This window comes from Pangasianodon hypophthalmus, chromosome 21 (assembly GCF_027358585.1).
Source record: "Pangasianodon hypophthalmus isolate fPanHyp1 chromosome 21, fPanHyp1.pri, whole genome shotgun sequence".
Lineage (NCBI taxonomy): Eukaryota > Metazoa > Chordata > Actinopteri > Siluriformes > Pangasiidae > Pangasianodon > Pangasianodon hypophthalmus.
In genome coordinates, this window is record NC_069730.1 from 4,297,094 (window position 1) to 4,314,774 (window position 17,681).

Sequence of the window (17,681 nt, forward strand, 5' to 3'; positions counted from 1 at the left end):
TTTTATGTTAGATCTGTCATTAGAAGATCTTCATTGCGTAATCTAACAAAAAAACACGCATCGTCACCCAGTCTGTTCTGCAAACTGTGATTTTAGAAAACGGATAAGATTTTATTGAGATCATCTTGTAGAGGGTGACAAGACATGATCTTATAATACCACTGAAATTGCATGGTGTACAACAGGATTAAATCTAATCCGTCAAGCCTAGCGTGAAAGAAGCCTTAAACTTTTTCCTCGTGCAAAAAAAGGAAAACAACAGTAAGTGACGAGTAATACTTTGGTCACCGATGAAGAACTTTAGGAATTTGATCCAGGACATTAGGCACTAGCATCCATAAAGTATAAATAGAGTGGCAGTTGGCTGAAATGGCTGCCATTTAGCTCCGAGTCATTTTCCTAATGACATCACAAGCAGTAAAACCATGTCAGAACACTGAGGGAATGTAAAACCTGTTCTTATTAGTGGTAAAACATGTTCTCATTGGTGTAAATGTCCCTTATATCAAATGACTACATTACACACCCAGTGAAAAGATTAATCACATGGTAGAGAACGACAATTTTGACCCAGAAACATTTTGTAGGTGTGGCTAACGCTTTGTGTATTGCCAGCATGTAATATGAGGATGAGGTAGGTTGTTCTATCAATATAAAGGGCCTTTGAGGTGAGGCGTGACAAGAGCAACAAGATTAAATTCTGTTACTGAGCTTTGTGACTATCTCACTTTCACAGTCTGTTGCAGAAAGGTAATTAGATCATTGGTGCCATGGAATGGACACCTATGGACACCAATGGACACCAACTCTTATGCTTTTTGTTGATGTACCATGTTAGCTGGTTCCATACTGGGCCTATTGGAATTTCAGTCTGGTATTGTGAGTATTTCATTGTGCAGTTTAATGATTTAAGTGAATTGAGGCAAGAATCATAAATCGAAAATTATCTATTAAAATTGATTATACATATATCGATTATTATTGAAAAAGGACAGACAACTGGTGTGTAAAAAATAATTCTTATTGTCATCACAAGATGATTTGCCCATAACTCTGATATTTAAAATGGTCTTTTTCTACATCATCATCATCATCATCATCATCCACAAATTAATGATAGGCCTACCCCAGATTCTAAACAAAGATATCATATCGTATTGTATCCTATTATTGTAGCAGATTCGTCATCTTATGAACTGAAATTGTATTGTATCTTACCATATCTTATTGTTTCCCTAACAATTAAAATTAGATCATTTTGTGAGAAAGCCTGTGGTTTACATACCTAGCAGACACAGATTCACACTCATTCTTACCTAGGGGAAATTTAGTATAGCCAATCCATCTATTGACATGTTTTGGAGAGATAGCATAGATAAATGAAAAGAGTCAGAAAATATAAGTAGAAAAATCAGTGTAAGGAGATAAAAATGACACAAATATAGAATACAATGAAATACATACATACATATATATATATATATATATATAATAATATATTAAATATGCATAAAATGCAGACGGTAGCTTGATTGTGAAGTTCAAGCATATGACACTGTGGCACTATTTTGGAGTGCCAAACCTTTGTACACACAGCTTGTCAGGAAACAAAAAACAGAAGAGAAAGTTTCCTTAGTTTGTCTCCATGTTCCTATTAAATTTACTTTTGAACCCCCTCCTCCCCCAAAATTAGCATATTGTGTTACTTTAAACTTGTTTCGGAGCAAATTTGTAGAAGAAGACCATTAGACTGAGAACTACATAAAGGCAAAGGTGTGCATAACAGGTAAGAGCACTGTGACGTGAAATATTAGAGATATTTTTCAAGGACGTCAAAGCAAAATGATGTCTTCACTGGTACTTTCAGGAAGTTAAATAATAGGAGTATGTTTCACTAATGCAATATTGTGGCTTTAAAGTTTCTATATAAATACCGAATGATTATAGTGGGAAGAATGCAAACACAAATGCAAATTTAGCTGTGTGCATACTGTAATTTGGGTTTATGCAAACATTGTTATTTGTTACCTTGTGCATTTTAGTTCAGTTTGAACACCTAGTATATAGTGTGATTACACATTACTAGCAGTTTTCAAAATTTGGATTTGAGGTTATGTGAAGCTACATTGTACATGTGGAAAGGACATGTGTATTTTTTAAATAAATGAATGTTTGAATTGCATCACAAATACAACTTCCACAGTTTATTTAGATGAGTTAACAATGTAATTAAAATTTTTGTGATTTTATTAATATTTAACTGACAGGAGAGTGAAAAAATACAACTTATACAACAAATAAATGTCAATTTTACTGAATCCAGCTCAATATTTCAGCCTTTAACCATATTATAAAAGCACTTGCTCGGGCATCCTTTAAAATTCAAACTTTATGAAAGTTCTGTCACAGAGAATCAGACTGAAAATCACCTTCAGTGACAATGCATGTTTATATTAGTCTGTCAGTACAGATATTTAAATGTTATATTTACTAAACCAGTGAACAAAAGCATAGAAATGAATGCTACACATGAGAGAGCCTTGTATAAAATGAAAAGCTGAGCAGTTCTGACATGCCACATGTTGCATGTAAAACCGGGTGTACCTGATTTGTAAGCATTGCATTTTAAGACTTACCTAAGCTGTACTAAATTGCTAAAACATATTATCTCTTTTGCCCAATAAACTACTTATCTGAGCCCCCAGGCCCGCTAGCATTAGAGTAAAAGCCACCCCCTTCCGAGATATTTTTGCTGCTCTCTGAATCAAAACCTCAGGACTAAATTATTGTCTATGGAACTGATCTGTGTTATGACTTACAGTCAGGTCCTTAAATATTCAAATGTTGACAAAGTTATTGTTATTTTAGCTGTCTACCACAGAATATTGGAGTTGAAATTAAATAATCAACGAATGTGATCTCAAAGTACAGACTTTCAGCTTTAATTTAAAGGTATTTACATGAACGGTGAACGGTGTAAAGATAACAGCATTTTTTATATCTTATTTGTTATTTACAGTATATGCCACTATTCATTATTTAATTTCAACTCCAATATACTGTACAGACATCTAAATTAACAATAACAAACAGTGGGCAAATGTTTATAGACCTGACTGGGTATGAAATGGGTCTTAAATAGATAAAAGGACAAATAGATAGATTTCTGGGAAGTAAGAGGCGGTTAATTATCTCACACGCAATGCTATCAATACTCAGTACTTAAAGAACAGTCAGGCAGAGCTCAAAAACTGTAAATACACAAAATATTAATGTTCTACAAACATTCCTAGAATTCTAGAATTTGCAAACAATTCAAATTAAGTATATACATTATACCAATTTCCTTTTTCAAGCCAGCTTTGGCCCGTATACCAATTATTGGTGGTTAACGTACTGGGCTACTGATGAAAAGGTTGTGAGTTCAAATCCCAGTATTGCTAAGTTGCCACTACTGGGCCCTTGAGCAAAACCACTCAGTTGCATCCTGTCTCAATTGTAAATCGCTTTGGATTAGAGATGCATTGATACAGGTACTGGTATTGGGCATTGGTCTGAGGCAGTGCTCATTTATTCGTACTCCATTGCTCCATTACCAATATCTGATACCACATGTGATGTAAGCCTAGTGTACATTATCACACTAATGAACAGATGACACAAAATGAGAGCAATCTGCAGGTATTTCACAATTAATGTTAAAAAAAATAAAAGCAAAGAAGGCTGTAAACTGTTGTCAATATAAGTAACCTGATAAAACATCTTATGGTGGTTCAACAGTCTCTTTAACAGCATGTGAGGGACGTGTAACAGCACCTGAGTGCATGCTCAGGTTGGCTGCCGTCATACTCTCTATTAAAGATGATGTTTAAACGACATAACGTTAAACGTAAAACTCAGTATGGGTTCACTGTTAGAAGCACAAAGCAGCTAACGGAGCTAAATAAAATGTTCCATGATGCCCCCAATAGTGCCATGACTATCTAGTGATGAGTACCAAAATGTACATCTCTAACAGGTTGCATATTTTAGCTATTATCAGGTGTCATGATCAAGGCAGAGCCAGAAAAAATAGGATGTAGGAAATATTGACCTCAAACAGAACTTGAACCTTGAACTTGCTATTGAATAACCCTTCCTTTTAATGTTTTGTATTTAAACCACCACTTGTATAGAAACCCTGCAACTAATGGAGCTCCCAGAAGGAATGTCAACAACCCTTGTGAATTTCATGAACCTGACTAATTCCTCATGGCAAGACTGTTCCCGTAATAACGTACTGAAGACAGCGGTGTTCCCGATACTGTATTCTCTTCTCTTCCTGCTAGGAATCATCCTCAACGGCCTAGCAGCATGGGTGTTTTTCAGCATCCCCAGTCGCTCGCACTTCATCATTTACCTAAAAAACATTGTGGTGGCTGATCTCCTCATGACTCTGACTTTTCCATTTAAGATCCTGTCGGACTCAAACATGGCCTCAGTTAGTGTCCGCATCTTTGTCTGCCGCATTTCTTCTGTGGTTTTCTACCTTACCATGTACATCAGCATCCTTTTCTTTGGCTTTATCAGCATTGACCGCTGTAGAAAGACTCTCTACCCTTTTGTTGGCACCAGTCCTAAAAAGCTGGCCCACAGGAAACTGCTTTCAGTTGGTATCTGGGTGTCCCTGCTGGCGCTTTCCCTCCCCAACATGATTCTCACCAGCAAGACGCCTAAATCAGACCACTTTAGCTGCAGTAGCCTGAAGACTGAGCTGGGCTTAAAGTGGCATGAAGTGGTCAACCACATCTGCCAGGTAATCTTCTGGGGTAATCTGATAGCAGTAGTGGTGTGTTATACACTCATCACCAAAGAGCTGTTCAACTCCTTTGCACGGACTCGCGTTCTGAATACAGCAGCTCAGAGCCAGCAGAGGAAGAAGAGGGTGAGAGCTAACGTGTTCCTCGTTCTCGCAGTGTTCTTCATATGCTTTGTGCCGTTTCACTTCGCCCGAGTGCCTTATACCCTGAGCCAGACGAGGGAACATAGTTTTGACTGTCAACAGAAACTTATCTTCTTCCAGGTGAAAGAGAGCACGCTGTGGCTGTCCTCTCTGAACTCTCTTCTAGACCCTCTCATCTATTTCTTCCTCTGCACGTCCTTCAGGGACTCACTGTTCAAAATCCTACGACTCTCGCCTGGGAGGTGTGGAGCATTGCAGTACACTACGGATACTCCTGCAGATAGCAGCCCTATGGGAAACCGCGCGACATAAATATAGTCCGGGGAGTTTCTGTGACTCTTAACATAACGGTCCTGAATGTGATGTTTTAAACCTCTGTTGGAGTTTTATAGTGAAATTGAACTTTACAAACTGCATATTCAGAATATACTGTATATTTTTATGAAAAGCATAACATATGAAATAAATAAATAAATGAAAAATTGGAGACCCCGAAGGACCTAGACCTACAACAATGTAAATATAGATGATTTCTGAGCTTAATCTGTATTTCAGGAGGAATAGTCAGACAGTTTAATCTTTATGATTGTTTCAAATATGTATATGTTTACAAATGCAATTTCCTTCTGTTACATAAAAAGCCACCAAGCTGCATATATATATAATTCTTTCATTTTCAAAATATGAAATAAACAAAATTGTCCACAAATGTAAAAGTTTTAGAATTATGAATTTTGTTTTAACCAATTGTAATGTCTGACTGACTTATTTGACTTTTGCATGTACATCACTAAATACATCGTTTAATATAATTAAAACATCCCACATTTAAACAGGTACAATTAAGAAAACCACATTTTTTTTTATTTCAAAGTGAATTTCCGAATCTGATTTGTCAAACAGTGTTGATTAATTACTGTCTACTTAATTAGCAGCTCTGACAGTAGTTTCATGGATGTTCCACAACATTAAATGTAACTCTAAACAGATAAAAAGGATGCTGTGTTGTTCTTTAATGAATAAAAATGTAATCGTCTGCAATTTTCTGTGGTATGAGTGGAATAAAACACTTCGGGGTCTGTTCTTAAAGGTAAATTTTCAACTTCAGAATGGTAACAGGATACCCCGCTTTACATTGTTGATTGTTTTCTTACAACCCTGTATTTTATTCCTTACATATCAGTCCTGAATGCGTTCAGCTACCTGATATGCTGGGCTGAATTGAAATTCATAGACCCAGTTGTGGAAATGTGCTTGACAAGAATATAAATATTTCACAGACCATATCTATTAAACACTTCTGAGACCTTTAAAAAAAACATGTGCTCATAGTGCACATTACTGTCTCACAGATATGCAAACTAATCTATTGAAGACAGGCAAAACAATTCTCTAGATGGTCCTGGTTCTGCATCATGCACATAAATGCTGCCAAGGCGTTCTTAAACTTTAACATTAAATGTTAAGTGTAAGGAAAATAATAGCATGTTGCCAAAGATACTGCACTTCTTCACACAGGAGCTCATCTGTGTTCAACGAAATCTACCACAATGCTAAAATTAAACCAGTATAGTGGTCACCCTAAGCACGCTTCCAAATAAAGCAAAGGTAGTCTGATCTAATCACTGGAGAATTATTACACACATGATGTAATGTGTATGGAACAATGACAGGACACAGGCAGAGACAGGACCCAAACAAAGGTACCTGGCAATGTAAACAAAAAAGCACATGGAGTGAACATGGAGCAGCACTTGGGACCATGCCGTGTGCTAAGAGGTGGAGCTTCTTCTGCAAAAGCAAAATAATGTAATAATGTATCTGGAAGAAACGTTTACCAAAGCTATTTAAGATGTTACTCTTAGAAATGAAGAAATGAGACATGAAGCAGTCTTAGTAAATTAAGAGGGCAGCAGGAGGAAGCTTAATGTGTTGTCTGTTAGTGACCACTACTGGTGACAGCAAAGAGAAACACAGGCAAGTTATCTTTGCTTTTTTTCAGCAATTATTATGAGAAGAGTAAAGTGTAAAGATGGGCTTTGAAGGAAAAGATGGAAGGAAAATCTTACAGAGATAAAATAATATGATGCCATTTCCTGGTACATGCCAGGAAACACATCAGATATGCTATGGTAGCATTTATCTTGCACTTTTGTTGAACGTGATACTGTGGTTTCCAAAGCAGAAGCAGAGGCATCGTGAGTGCAGAGGCTGTTACTACTAAGCATTAATGTCACCAACAGAGAAGTCATGTCAGTGGGTGTGTTTTGTCACTCAGCCAGACTATTAACTGTCTTACATCACAGTAGAGGTTATAGCTGAACAAGTGACACACACGACACAGGGGCAGTTTTACATCCTCACATCCTAAGAGGTATGTGAAATGTTTTCTTATATCTTTTTCAAACTGGATCAGGATAAGAAACTACAGTTAAACAGAAAACTTCTGGATGTAAAACAAAAAAGAACAATATATTTGATATTATTATTATTATACTATCAAACAGCACATTTTAAGCAATAGGGAACCTTTTCCTAAGAAAAGGCTTTTTGCTAAACTTGGCATTACTGCTAACCATCAAATCACAAAAAAACAAATGCTGTTTTTCATCCATATTAAGGTAACATTTTATTTAGAAACTATTTAAGTTGAATTAAATAAAACTCAGTAAATATTGCTGGTTTATAAAATTTGTTATAATTTTTCAGGAACATATCTACATTAAATTAAAATTAATTAAAATTACTAATTAAAAAGACTTTTATATGTCCTCCAGCAATGGGCAGTTATTTCTGTATTCAGTGCTGCAATCTGCAGAGATCTCTGCTACTTCCTTCTGTGTTTTAGCACAGTATGGTGGTATAGTGGGTAGTGTCGTCAACTCACAGTGCCAGGGTCCCAGGTTTGATCCTGAGTTCATGTGACTGACTGTCTATGAGGAGTTTCTGTGCATGTACTCCTCAAAACCTGCCAGTACGTGGATTGGGTAAGATAAACTGCCACTAGGTGTGTATGAATGTCTGTGCATGGTGTGCTGTGATAGACTAGCATCCCATAACGGGTGTGTTCCTGCCTCACAACTAGTGTCCCTAGGCTAGGCACCAGAACCAACACGGATAAAGCACTTACTGCAAATAAGTGAGTAATGTATCATTCATTATATGCTATAAAATTTGTTTTTAACTTGCACAGTGTAAGATGTTGTGTATAGCTATGTGAAATAAACAAAACAGCTAATAAAAAACACAAATTATATTACTGAGCCTTCAAGTATATGGTGAATAAAAAAAATCACAGCTATATATTTCTGTTGCATCCATCGCTATAGGTGTGTCACCACAACTAAAAATAAACACTTCACTGTTTGAACTTTAATTAGGCCAAATAAAAATTGTTGATGCAATGGGTCACTAGAAAATTGTTAAGTTGGAGAGGTGTGAAATGTTGCACAGTGTACGTAACATCATGTACATTTGCTTCTTTTATCCATATCATCAGCAAGTGCTGTACAATTTCACCGAATACAAAAGTCCTGCGTTGCAATTTTACCAGCAAAGTGGCACAATTAACAAGCAACACTGCACGGGTCAACTGTATGTAGAAGCTTGTAAGCTTACACACACAAGAGGAAAAATCTACCAAAATCATCATACATGCATTCCTTTACAGGTGGCTTTTGAAATATTAATTAATTACAGATTATTGGATGTCCATTACACACATGCACACTTACTACAATCGCCCATTTAAACATAAATTATTTAACTATTTAATGAATTATAGAACTGTTTATGTAACAAATAAAACCTTGAGTTGTCAATTATTGAAGTGAAGTGACTTGTGGCCAAGTATGGTGACCCATACTCGGAATTTGTGCTCTGCATTTAACCCATCCAAGTACACACACACACACACACACACGCACACACGCGCGCACACACACACACACACGCGCACACACACACACGCGCGCGCGCGCGCACACACACACACACACCAAGCAGTGGGCAGCCTTTTTTGCTGCAGTGCCCGAGGAGCAGTTGGGGGTTCGGAGCCTTGCTCAAGGGTCTCACCTCAGTCGTGGTATTGAGGGTGGGAGAGAGCGCTGGTCATTCACTCCCCCCACCTACAACTCCTGCCAGGCCCGAGACTCGAACCCACGACCTTCAGGTTCACCTTCGGGTCGCAAGACCGACTCTCTATCCATTAGGCCACAACATACATATAAGAGAAATATAAAAAATATACAGTAATCATGATTACTGTGGGATAGTATATGGTTGCTATGGTTACTATGTTTGAACCATAATTCTGTGATATACAAAAGGATAAAATCTTTGAATCAAGCTCTGAATCAACTGCAATCTAGCTTTACAAGCATACACATTAGTGTGTGTGTGTTTTCTGTCTCAGTGCTTACACTACTCTTAATAGTTTGATACACTTCTGAACTAAGATGTAGTTTATACTTGCATGTTACAAGTGTACGGCAGGTTGCATACTATTTCACAGTCTTGCACAAAGTCTGAAAACTTTGCTAGAGATATTCAGATTTCAGATGCTGAATATATAAGGAAAAAATGATATTAGAAAACTACTTCTGGTTTCTTTCTTTTCTTTTCTTTTTTTTTTTGAGTTGATTTTTTCAAACAGACACAGAGAAGTGACCCACTTGTACATGAATGTTTAGAGAATTCTCTCTGGGTTTTCACAGGATTCTTAAGCAGTGAAGAAAACTTTTATAAAGCAATGCTGGAGGTTTCATGTAGCCTGTCTTTACATTAAAGAGATAAAAGATCCTTAACCTTCAAGGCTGCTGTATCTGCAAATTCTGATCTTTATCTTGCAAGGTACTTTACTAACGGCACATTAATGAAGCCTTGCAGCAGGTTCTGTGAAGTATCCACCTAATACTATAAAGAGCAGTGAACAGTAATAAATGAAACAAAGTCAATATTTGGTGTGACGCCCCTTTGCTTAAAAAAAAAATAATAGTCTCAGGTGCAATTTGTGCACATTTATAAGGAAATGAGCTGTAAGTTTTACTGAGCATCTTGCAGAACCAGCCACAGGTCTTCTGGAGAGACTTTGACTGTCACACTTGCTTCTTCTTTTTGCAGCAAAATCCAGCAGTGGTCTCTGTAATATGTAGCTTTCTTTACTGACATACTAATATATAAATCTATAACAAAGTCTGTTCCAAAAAAAATAGGGCATAGGGTCAGATAATAAAATAGCATTATATATATATAAACGTAAAGTCCTCTTAACTTATTTCAGCTAACCTTCAAGAAGACTGTATTTCAGCTAACTGAATAGGAATGGAATGAATACTTTATACATGACTTAAATGTCTTTCATGTGTGGACAGTCATGCTGTACAATACCTCTAAAGTTTTCTCACAAGTTTCATAATTCCTCCAGCATTGCTTAAAAAGAGAGTTAAGTTTTTCCAAAATGGGAGTCTTAACAGCACATGGCCAAATGTTTTATTCCTTACTTTGTGCATGCTCATTACTCATTTAAAGGAATATTTTTCATATTATATTAAAGGAATTGAAAAAAATGTTGAAAAGTGAGAAATGAAATGGCAACTTTTTTTTGCCGGTATGTTAATTACAAGTATACTCATCACATATTTGTTTTTCAGGCTTAATGATGGCTTCAAATGGAACCCCAAATTTCTCTTTAGATTGTGGAATTAATCAAAAAGCATGGGAAGAAGCTCTTCCAGCTCTCTATTTCATTATTTTCCCACCCGCTCTTCTGCTGAACCTTATAGTAGCTTGGATATGTTTACACATCCAGTCCAACTCTACTTTCATGGTGTACCTGAAGCACTTGGTGGCGGCTGACCTCCTCATGACTTTGACCTTCCCCATCCGAGGTGCCAGTGAAATCCCAGGAGCTTCCCCGGGGCTGCATGCTTTCGCCTGCCGATTCTCAAGTGTCTTCTTCTACCTAGCCATGAACATGAGTGTGATTTTGATGGGACTCATCAGCCTTGACCGCTACTTAAAGATTGTGAGATCTGGAGGTGGTGTTCTGTGTCAGAACCTACTTTTTAGTAATGTCTTATCATTCCTTTTCTGGATTGGGTTGATTGGCTCTAATTCATTACCAATTATTATCACATCAGACCAAGACCCTACGAATAAGACCGGAGAGTTCTGCATGGCCATGAAAAGTGAACTAGGACTTTCTTGGCACGAGGGAGTCGTCATCTGCGGCAAAGTGATTTTTTGGACAGTGTGCATTATAATTGTGGTTTGTTACACCTGCATTGCTAAGACGGTTTTGGAGTCATATCAAAGGTCTCGCGGCAACAACGACAAGCGGAAGCGTAAAGCAAAGCTCCGGGTTTTTCTAATTCTTCTCGTATTTTTTATCTGTTACGTACCTTACCACTCTATCCGAATTCCTTATACTAAGCTACAGGTTCAAAGCAATGACACGTGTACCAAGCTTTCACTTAAAATTGGTAAGGACTTCACCCTCTGGCTCTCAGCTCTAAATGTGTGCCTGGACCCCCTGATCTACTTTTTTCTCTGCAGGGCTTTCAGGGAAAAGTTTTGGGAGAAGGTTGATCTTAAAAGATTTGGAAAAAACAATGATGCATGTCAGTCCTCGGATACTTCACTCTAAACTTAATGTAAAGACAGTGAATGTATTTTTTTTTTTAACAATTGCATTTTATAGAACGCACTGGTGATGTACAGCTTCAAGTACAGCTGTGTTACATTTTGTAAATAACTGCCATGGCATGACAGTGTGTAACGAATCATTGCAGAACACTGAGAGTAAAATGGTGTTGAAACCACATCAGGAAGCTAAAAGTTTGCACAGTTTCACACTGGAGACCAGAATATATCTTTCTATATCTTTCTTTGCATCAGGGTTTTTTATAATATAAACAAGTCAGCAATTTTGCAGCTTTTTTGTAATGAATTCATGGTGTATTTTTGATAATAATTTTTATTGGACAAAAGGTCTAAAGGTCTAAGAGCTGGTCTGTAGTATGTGTGAAAAACTGACCAAAGAAAACCTGTTTAGAAACAAATATTGTAACATTTGTTAATATATTTGCTACAATATGAGCTCATATGCATTAATAAGCATGTAATTGTGTTTAATTTAGACAAATGCTTGTACTGCATTAAAAGCTATTGCACTTGTATTTGTAATGCATGAAGTGTATCTAATAAAGTTTTATTATAATTCAATTTTAGAATTATTATATTAATATATTTAGTGCTACTGTATTATATTTAATGAAAATTATTATTATTATTATTATTATTATTATTATTATGGTCAATTTAGAGCTGAGTGTCTGCTGGTGCCAACTTAAGGCCAAAAATAGAGCTACATCCCTTTTTTGTTGTCTATAGTAATGAAGTATCTACAACCAACAAGGGTCTATAACTAAAAAAAAATCTAAAAATATCATGTTTAGTTGTGCACCACAGCATAGAGCTTAGAGAAATAAGCTTGCTGGTTTTACGTGGCTGCAGATGTGTACATGGTCCACTGTAATGGGATGTTTTTGAGTATAATTAAATCATATCATCATAATTTATTTTTTAAAAATAAACTATTCAAGTTAGCTCATTTTTTTGTTCACTGTCACAGAGTAAAATCTAATAGCTTTAACCCTGAAAGACTGTAATTTTCAGACACACACACAAGCAGTTTCCTCATAAAAGTCTACACTTCAGGCACCAAATGCTTAGTCAGCAGCAGCAATGTCTGAGACAGTGGAAACAGATGAGCATCCTTGAAATGCTTTAAAAGACAGAGCATGATAATTATCTGCAAATTCTGCAAGCCAAATCCATGTGGAGATATCGACAGCTCAAAATCCAACCTGCAGGATCATCCAGGTAAGCTGTTAGCTAGACTAGTTAGCCAGATGTTTTTATGTTTTATGAAATATTTTATGAAAGCTTTGTTTTACACTTAACATGTCACTTCGGTTGTGTTAAATATGTACATCACCTGTAAGCACTGCTACAGCCTATAAGTAATGCTTATTAATTAACGTGAGCTAGCTAGCTAGATAAGGAACCCACAGAAACCCCAACAGCATTGACTAAGTTAGCTAGTCAGCTAACATTAAATTTCTTTGTATACTATTGATAATGCAGGTGGTGTTCACGTCGGCATAACTTAATTGGTTAGTTAACATAAGAGCAAAATAGCAAATAGAACATTTTCGGGTTACCTGTGTCAGTTTTAGATGCATGGAAAGTAATTTGTGAAGTAAATACTTCTTAGTTTTTCTTCGACTTATTTACTCTTATTTGGGTAATTTTCTTGATTGCTACTCTCACATTTACTCAAATGCATTATTATTACTACAATAGCAGTACTGTAATCAAGGCATCACGTTTAGTACTCTCTCCACCACCGCTTACAGCTTTTTCTTCAGTCTCAGGAGCACAGAGGTCTACTATAGAGAGACATAAATCTACCTAGTGTTTGTTTTTCTGTTATCTGCCTCCAAGATTTATGTAGTGAACCAGTCTTAAACATTGTCGGCATGGACTAATGTCACATATCTTGTTTACTGTGTTGTTTCCAAAATGCGGATAGTTTTTAGGCTGTATGTTCTCCAGGCTACTGAGACTACAGAGACTTTCTGTGTTTTGAACATGCCCGCTTTACCATGCTATGTTACCACTTGATTTGCAAGCCCGATGGTGTTTGCAGAGAAGAGGAGATGTTTCATGGGGCATCTAAATGTCAATGACAGTTAAAGTTAGAACTCACTACAATACAGTATAAACAGTACCGTCAACACATAAGTCTCTAATTAGGATTATTTAAGGTTTAAGACTTGTTTTTTCACTGCGGTGCCTTGTAATCATGAAAATAGAACATTAACAAAACACATTTACACAACACAGATGATGCGCAGATATCTATCCATCTACATGTGTACAAGAAGATACACAATACGATTTGAATGGTGGTCATTTGCGTTCTTTCCAACAAATAGAGCTGTTGCTGAAGTGATACCTCAGGCTAGTGGTGTTCAGTATTACATTTTCACCTACAAAACTTGGATGCAAATGAGTAAATAATGGTTGGCACAACAGAGAACAGACTCAACACTGAGACAGGCCTATTCACCCTGGCATTGGCATGGCAGATTTACGGCGATGGCTTATTGAAAAGCCACCTGTTGTAAAAGAAGTGTTTGTGTACACGCATCTGTGACACTGAGGGAAATTGGGGGTGTCTGGGATTTACTGAGTTTTTGTGCTGCTTTTGTTTAGTCTGCTTTTTTCATTATTATTATTGTATAGTAGGAGCATGGTGGCTTAGTGGTTTGCATGTTTGCCTTGTACCTCCAGGGTTAAAGGTTCAAAATTCTGCCCTGTGTGTGTGGAGTTTGCATGTTCTTCGCATTTTTCAGGGGTTTCCGTGTAATCCGGTTTCTTCCCCAGTCCAAACACATGCGTTGTACTGTAGGGTGATTGGTATTTTCCAAATTGTCCATATTGTGTGAGTGTGTGTGCGATTGTGCCTTGCAATGGGTTGGCACCCTGTCCAGGGTGTTCCCTGCCTTGTGCCCCAGGTCCCCTGGGTTAGGCTCCAGGCTCCCCAGTTGACCTGTGTAGGATAAGCAGTTTGGAAAGTGGATGGATGGATGGATGGATGGATGGATGGATTATTGTATGGTGCTATAAACCAAAGAGGTCTCAATTGCTACACTATATGGCCAAAGTATGTGGACACCCCTCCTAATGATTGAGTTCAGGTGTTTCAGCCACACCCATTGCTAAAATATGCATAAAACCAAGCACATAGAGCACAAAGAGCCCAGTGACAATAAACGTGGATTCCACCATTGGCACAATTCAGTTTGTGAAATTTCTGCCCTGCTAGACTCTTCTGCCCTGGTCAACTGTAAATGCTATAATTGTGAAATGGAAGTTGCTTGGCATGGGATTTCCAACAAGCTCATAAAGGTGCAATGTTCAGAAGTAATTGCACTTAGTTACCTCTCATGTGTGGCTCAAGCAGTGGTAATGGTATTGCGGTATTACGCCAGGAAAAAAGAATGCGCTTAAGCATATTTCATTATCAATTTTATCTTGTCATATAAGCTATAATAAGATACTTTTAATGCTGTGATTACTACAAGTAGAAGCCAACAAGACTTACAGTACAGGAATGTAGTGTATGTAGAGAAAACAATTTGCAAAAATGTTAAAGAGTTGCAGTTTAAAAAAAAATAGGAAATAGGAATAGGAAAATAGATGCAGCTGCAAGAGGAAGCTTTAGTATGCTGTCAGCTGGTGACCACTACTGGCAGAAGCAAGAAGAACCAAGTATTACGATTACTGTTATTATTAAACCATCACTCATCTGTGAAAATTAAGAACATTTACGAAGTAAAAAAATATTTTCTTATATATATATATATATATATATATATATATATATATATATATATATATATATATATACATATATATATATATATATATATATATATATATATAACATTACAAACCAGCACCAGCATTATAAATATTATTTATTAATATTATTCAGCATTATTTATAACCATAAATACTGTTAACAAAGTGACAAAGTTAACATGTTTATTAATTAACAAACTCTGAAATCCAAGTGTAAATATTAAAACTTTGCTTTTCAGCAAGTTCTGAATTTTCCCAGTTAACATCTTCAAACATGTTCATTAAGGTGTTGTTTCATTTTATTTTACTCATTGATGAGATGGACATTATTTCTGGCTCATTTCATTTATTAATTAAAAGAAAACATCAGTTAATAGAAATGTTCATTACTTATGGTGTATTAAGTTCATATTACTGTAAAGCGTTACCGTATTGCTTTTAGAATATGACTTTTTTTTGCCATTATGTTTAAGTATACTAGTAACAAATGAAATGTTTTTAGGCTCAATGATGGCTCTAACTTCATCCCTAACTGCATCAGCCCATCTGTTTTGGACTTGACAGTCTCTGCTTCCTGCTCTAATTTCATGTTGTACCTAAAGTGCTTGGTTGCAGCCAACTTCCTTATTACCTTGACGTTCCCCGTGCAAGGTCCTGCAAGCTTACCAAAATGCCTCACCAGGACTGTGTCCCATCACCTGCAGATTCTTAACCATCTTCTTCTACCTGGCCATAAAGGTGAGTGAACTTGCAGGTTGAGAGGAATTACGCGTACTCCTAGGACCTTTCTGGATCTACTTTTTCCTCTACAAGGCATTCAGTCAAAGGTTTTCTGGAGTCCTTGCATTCAGAGGGCTTTTTGCAGCTTTAGGTGAAAATATGAATGCTTATCAGTCCTCAGATACTCCTCTCTAGGCTGTATGTAGAAATAAATCTATTGTTTCTTTTGTATTCTGTGCACTGACTGAAAATTTCAGTTGGCCAATGAGAAAAATGTGTTTGGTTTTTTTTGAAATAACTGTTGTGGTTTTACATAGCCAAGAATAGAGCTTCGCAGAATGGTGATGACATTAGCATCAGGAAATGAAAAAAAAATAACAGTGGCTATTTTTCTGACTTTGAAAAAAGCGTCAGTTTTCTCTAAGATAAGGTTCAAGGGTAAATACTTTCATGTGGGAATTACAGTATTGTTCAATAACAAAATCTTTCTGTCTTCTATATTGGTTCCTTTTAGATATAAAGTGTAAAATTTTAAGTAAGATTTAAAATGCTATAAAAAAAAAAAAAACGGAGTAGACAAAATACTGTTTCCAGAAACAACATGCTGCCACAGTGCTATTAATATTGATACTGATGTCTCAAAATGCATCACCATTATTAAATACAGTTAGGTCCGGAAGTATTTGAACAATGACAGAGTTTTTGTGATTTTGCCTTTATACACCACCACAATGGATTTGAAATAAAACAATCAAGATATAATCGAAGTGTAGACTTTCAGCTTTATTTTAAGAGGTTCCATAAAAATATGGCATTTACCATTTAGGAATTACAGCCATTTTAAGCAAAGTACTTCCATTTTCAGGGGCTCAAAGGTATTTGGACTTGCTGACAGAAGTAGCAACATGAATTCTGCTCACATTCAGCCAAATGCTACAAATTTGATAGGAGGCCGCTTCACAGTACAGGCGGATAATGACCCTAAACATACTGCGAAAGCAACTCAAGACTTTTTGAAGGCAAAGAAATGGAATATTCTTCAATGGCCAAGTCAGTCACCTGATCTCAACCCAATAGAGCATGCTTTTCACTTACTGAAGACAAGACTGAAGGCAGAAAGACCCACAAACAAGCAGCACCTGAAGGTGGCTGGAGCAAAGGCCTGGCAAAGCAACTCCAGGGAGGAAACTCAGAATTTGAATTTTGAGAACATGACTTCAATGACTCCAGACTTCAGGCAGTCATTGACTGCAAAGGATTTTCATCCAAGTATTAAAATTATGGTTATATATACAATTATGTCACTTTGTCCAAATACCTTTGAGCCCCTGAAAATGGAGGTACTTTGAGGAAAATGGCTGTAATTCCTAAATGGTAAATGTTATATTTTTGTGGAGCCTCTTAAAATAAAGCTGAAAGTCTACACTTTGATTACATCTTGATCGTTTTATTTCAAATCCATTGTGGTGGTGTATAAAGGCAAAATCACAAAAACGCTGTCATTGTTCAAATACTTCCGGACCTGACTGTACATTATGTAAGGATTAGACACGATGCAGCGTTATAGGAAAATAATCAACATTTG

General features: G+C 36.6%; 2 protein-coding genes across 3 annotated transcripts; both read left to right on the top strand.

Annotated features, from left to right (window-relative positions):
* The first annotated feature begins 1,653 nt into the window (after positions 1-1,653).
* On the top strand, positions 1,654-6,118 carry p2ry12 (purinergic receptor P2Y12). The gene is made up of 2 exons (XM_026941338.3): positions 1,654-1,786; positions 4,176-6,118. The coding sequence occupies exon 2, from the start codon at positions 4,190-4,192 to the stop codon at positions 5,252-5,254; it is 1,065 nt and encodes a 354-aa protein (XP_026797139.3). The 5' UTR covers positions 1,654-1,786; positions 4,176-4,189; the 3' UTR covers positions 5,255-6,118.
* Positions 6,119-7,182: 1,064 nt separating this feature from the next.
* On the top strand, positions 7,183-12,156 carry LOC113543045 (P2Y purinoceptor 13-like). Of its 2 annotated transcripts, XM_026940995.3 has the most exons (3): positions 7,218-7,316; positions 8,028-8,081; positions 10,594-12,156. In XM_026940995.3, exon 3 carries the CDS (start codon positions 10,599-10,601, stop codon positions 11,586-11,588), a length of 990 nt encoding a protein of 329 aa, XP_026796796.1. In that variant the 5' UTR covers positions 7,218-7,316; positions 8,028-8,081; positions 10,594-10,598; the 3' UTR covers positions 11,589-12,156. The 2 variants fall into 2 exon arrangements, with proteins under 2 accessions (XP_026796795.1, XP_026796796.1); XM_026940994.3 differs by lacking the exon at positions 8,028-8,081 and having other exon boundaries at positions 7,183-7,316; positions 10,594-12,154.
* The last annotated feature ends 5,525 nt before the right edge of the window (positions 12,157-17,681 follow it).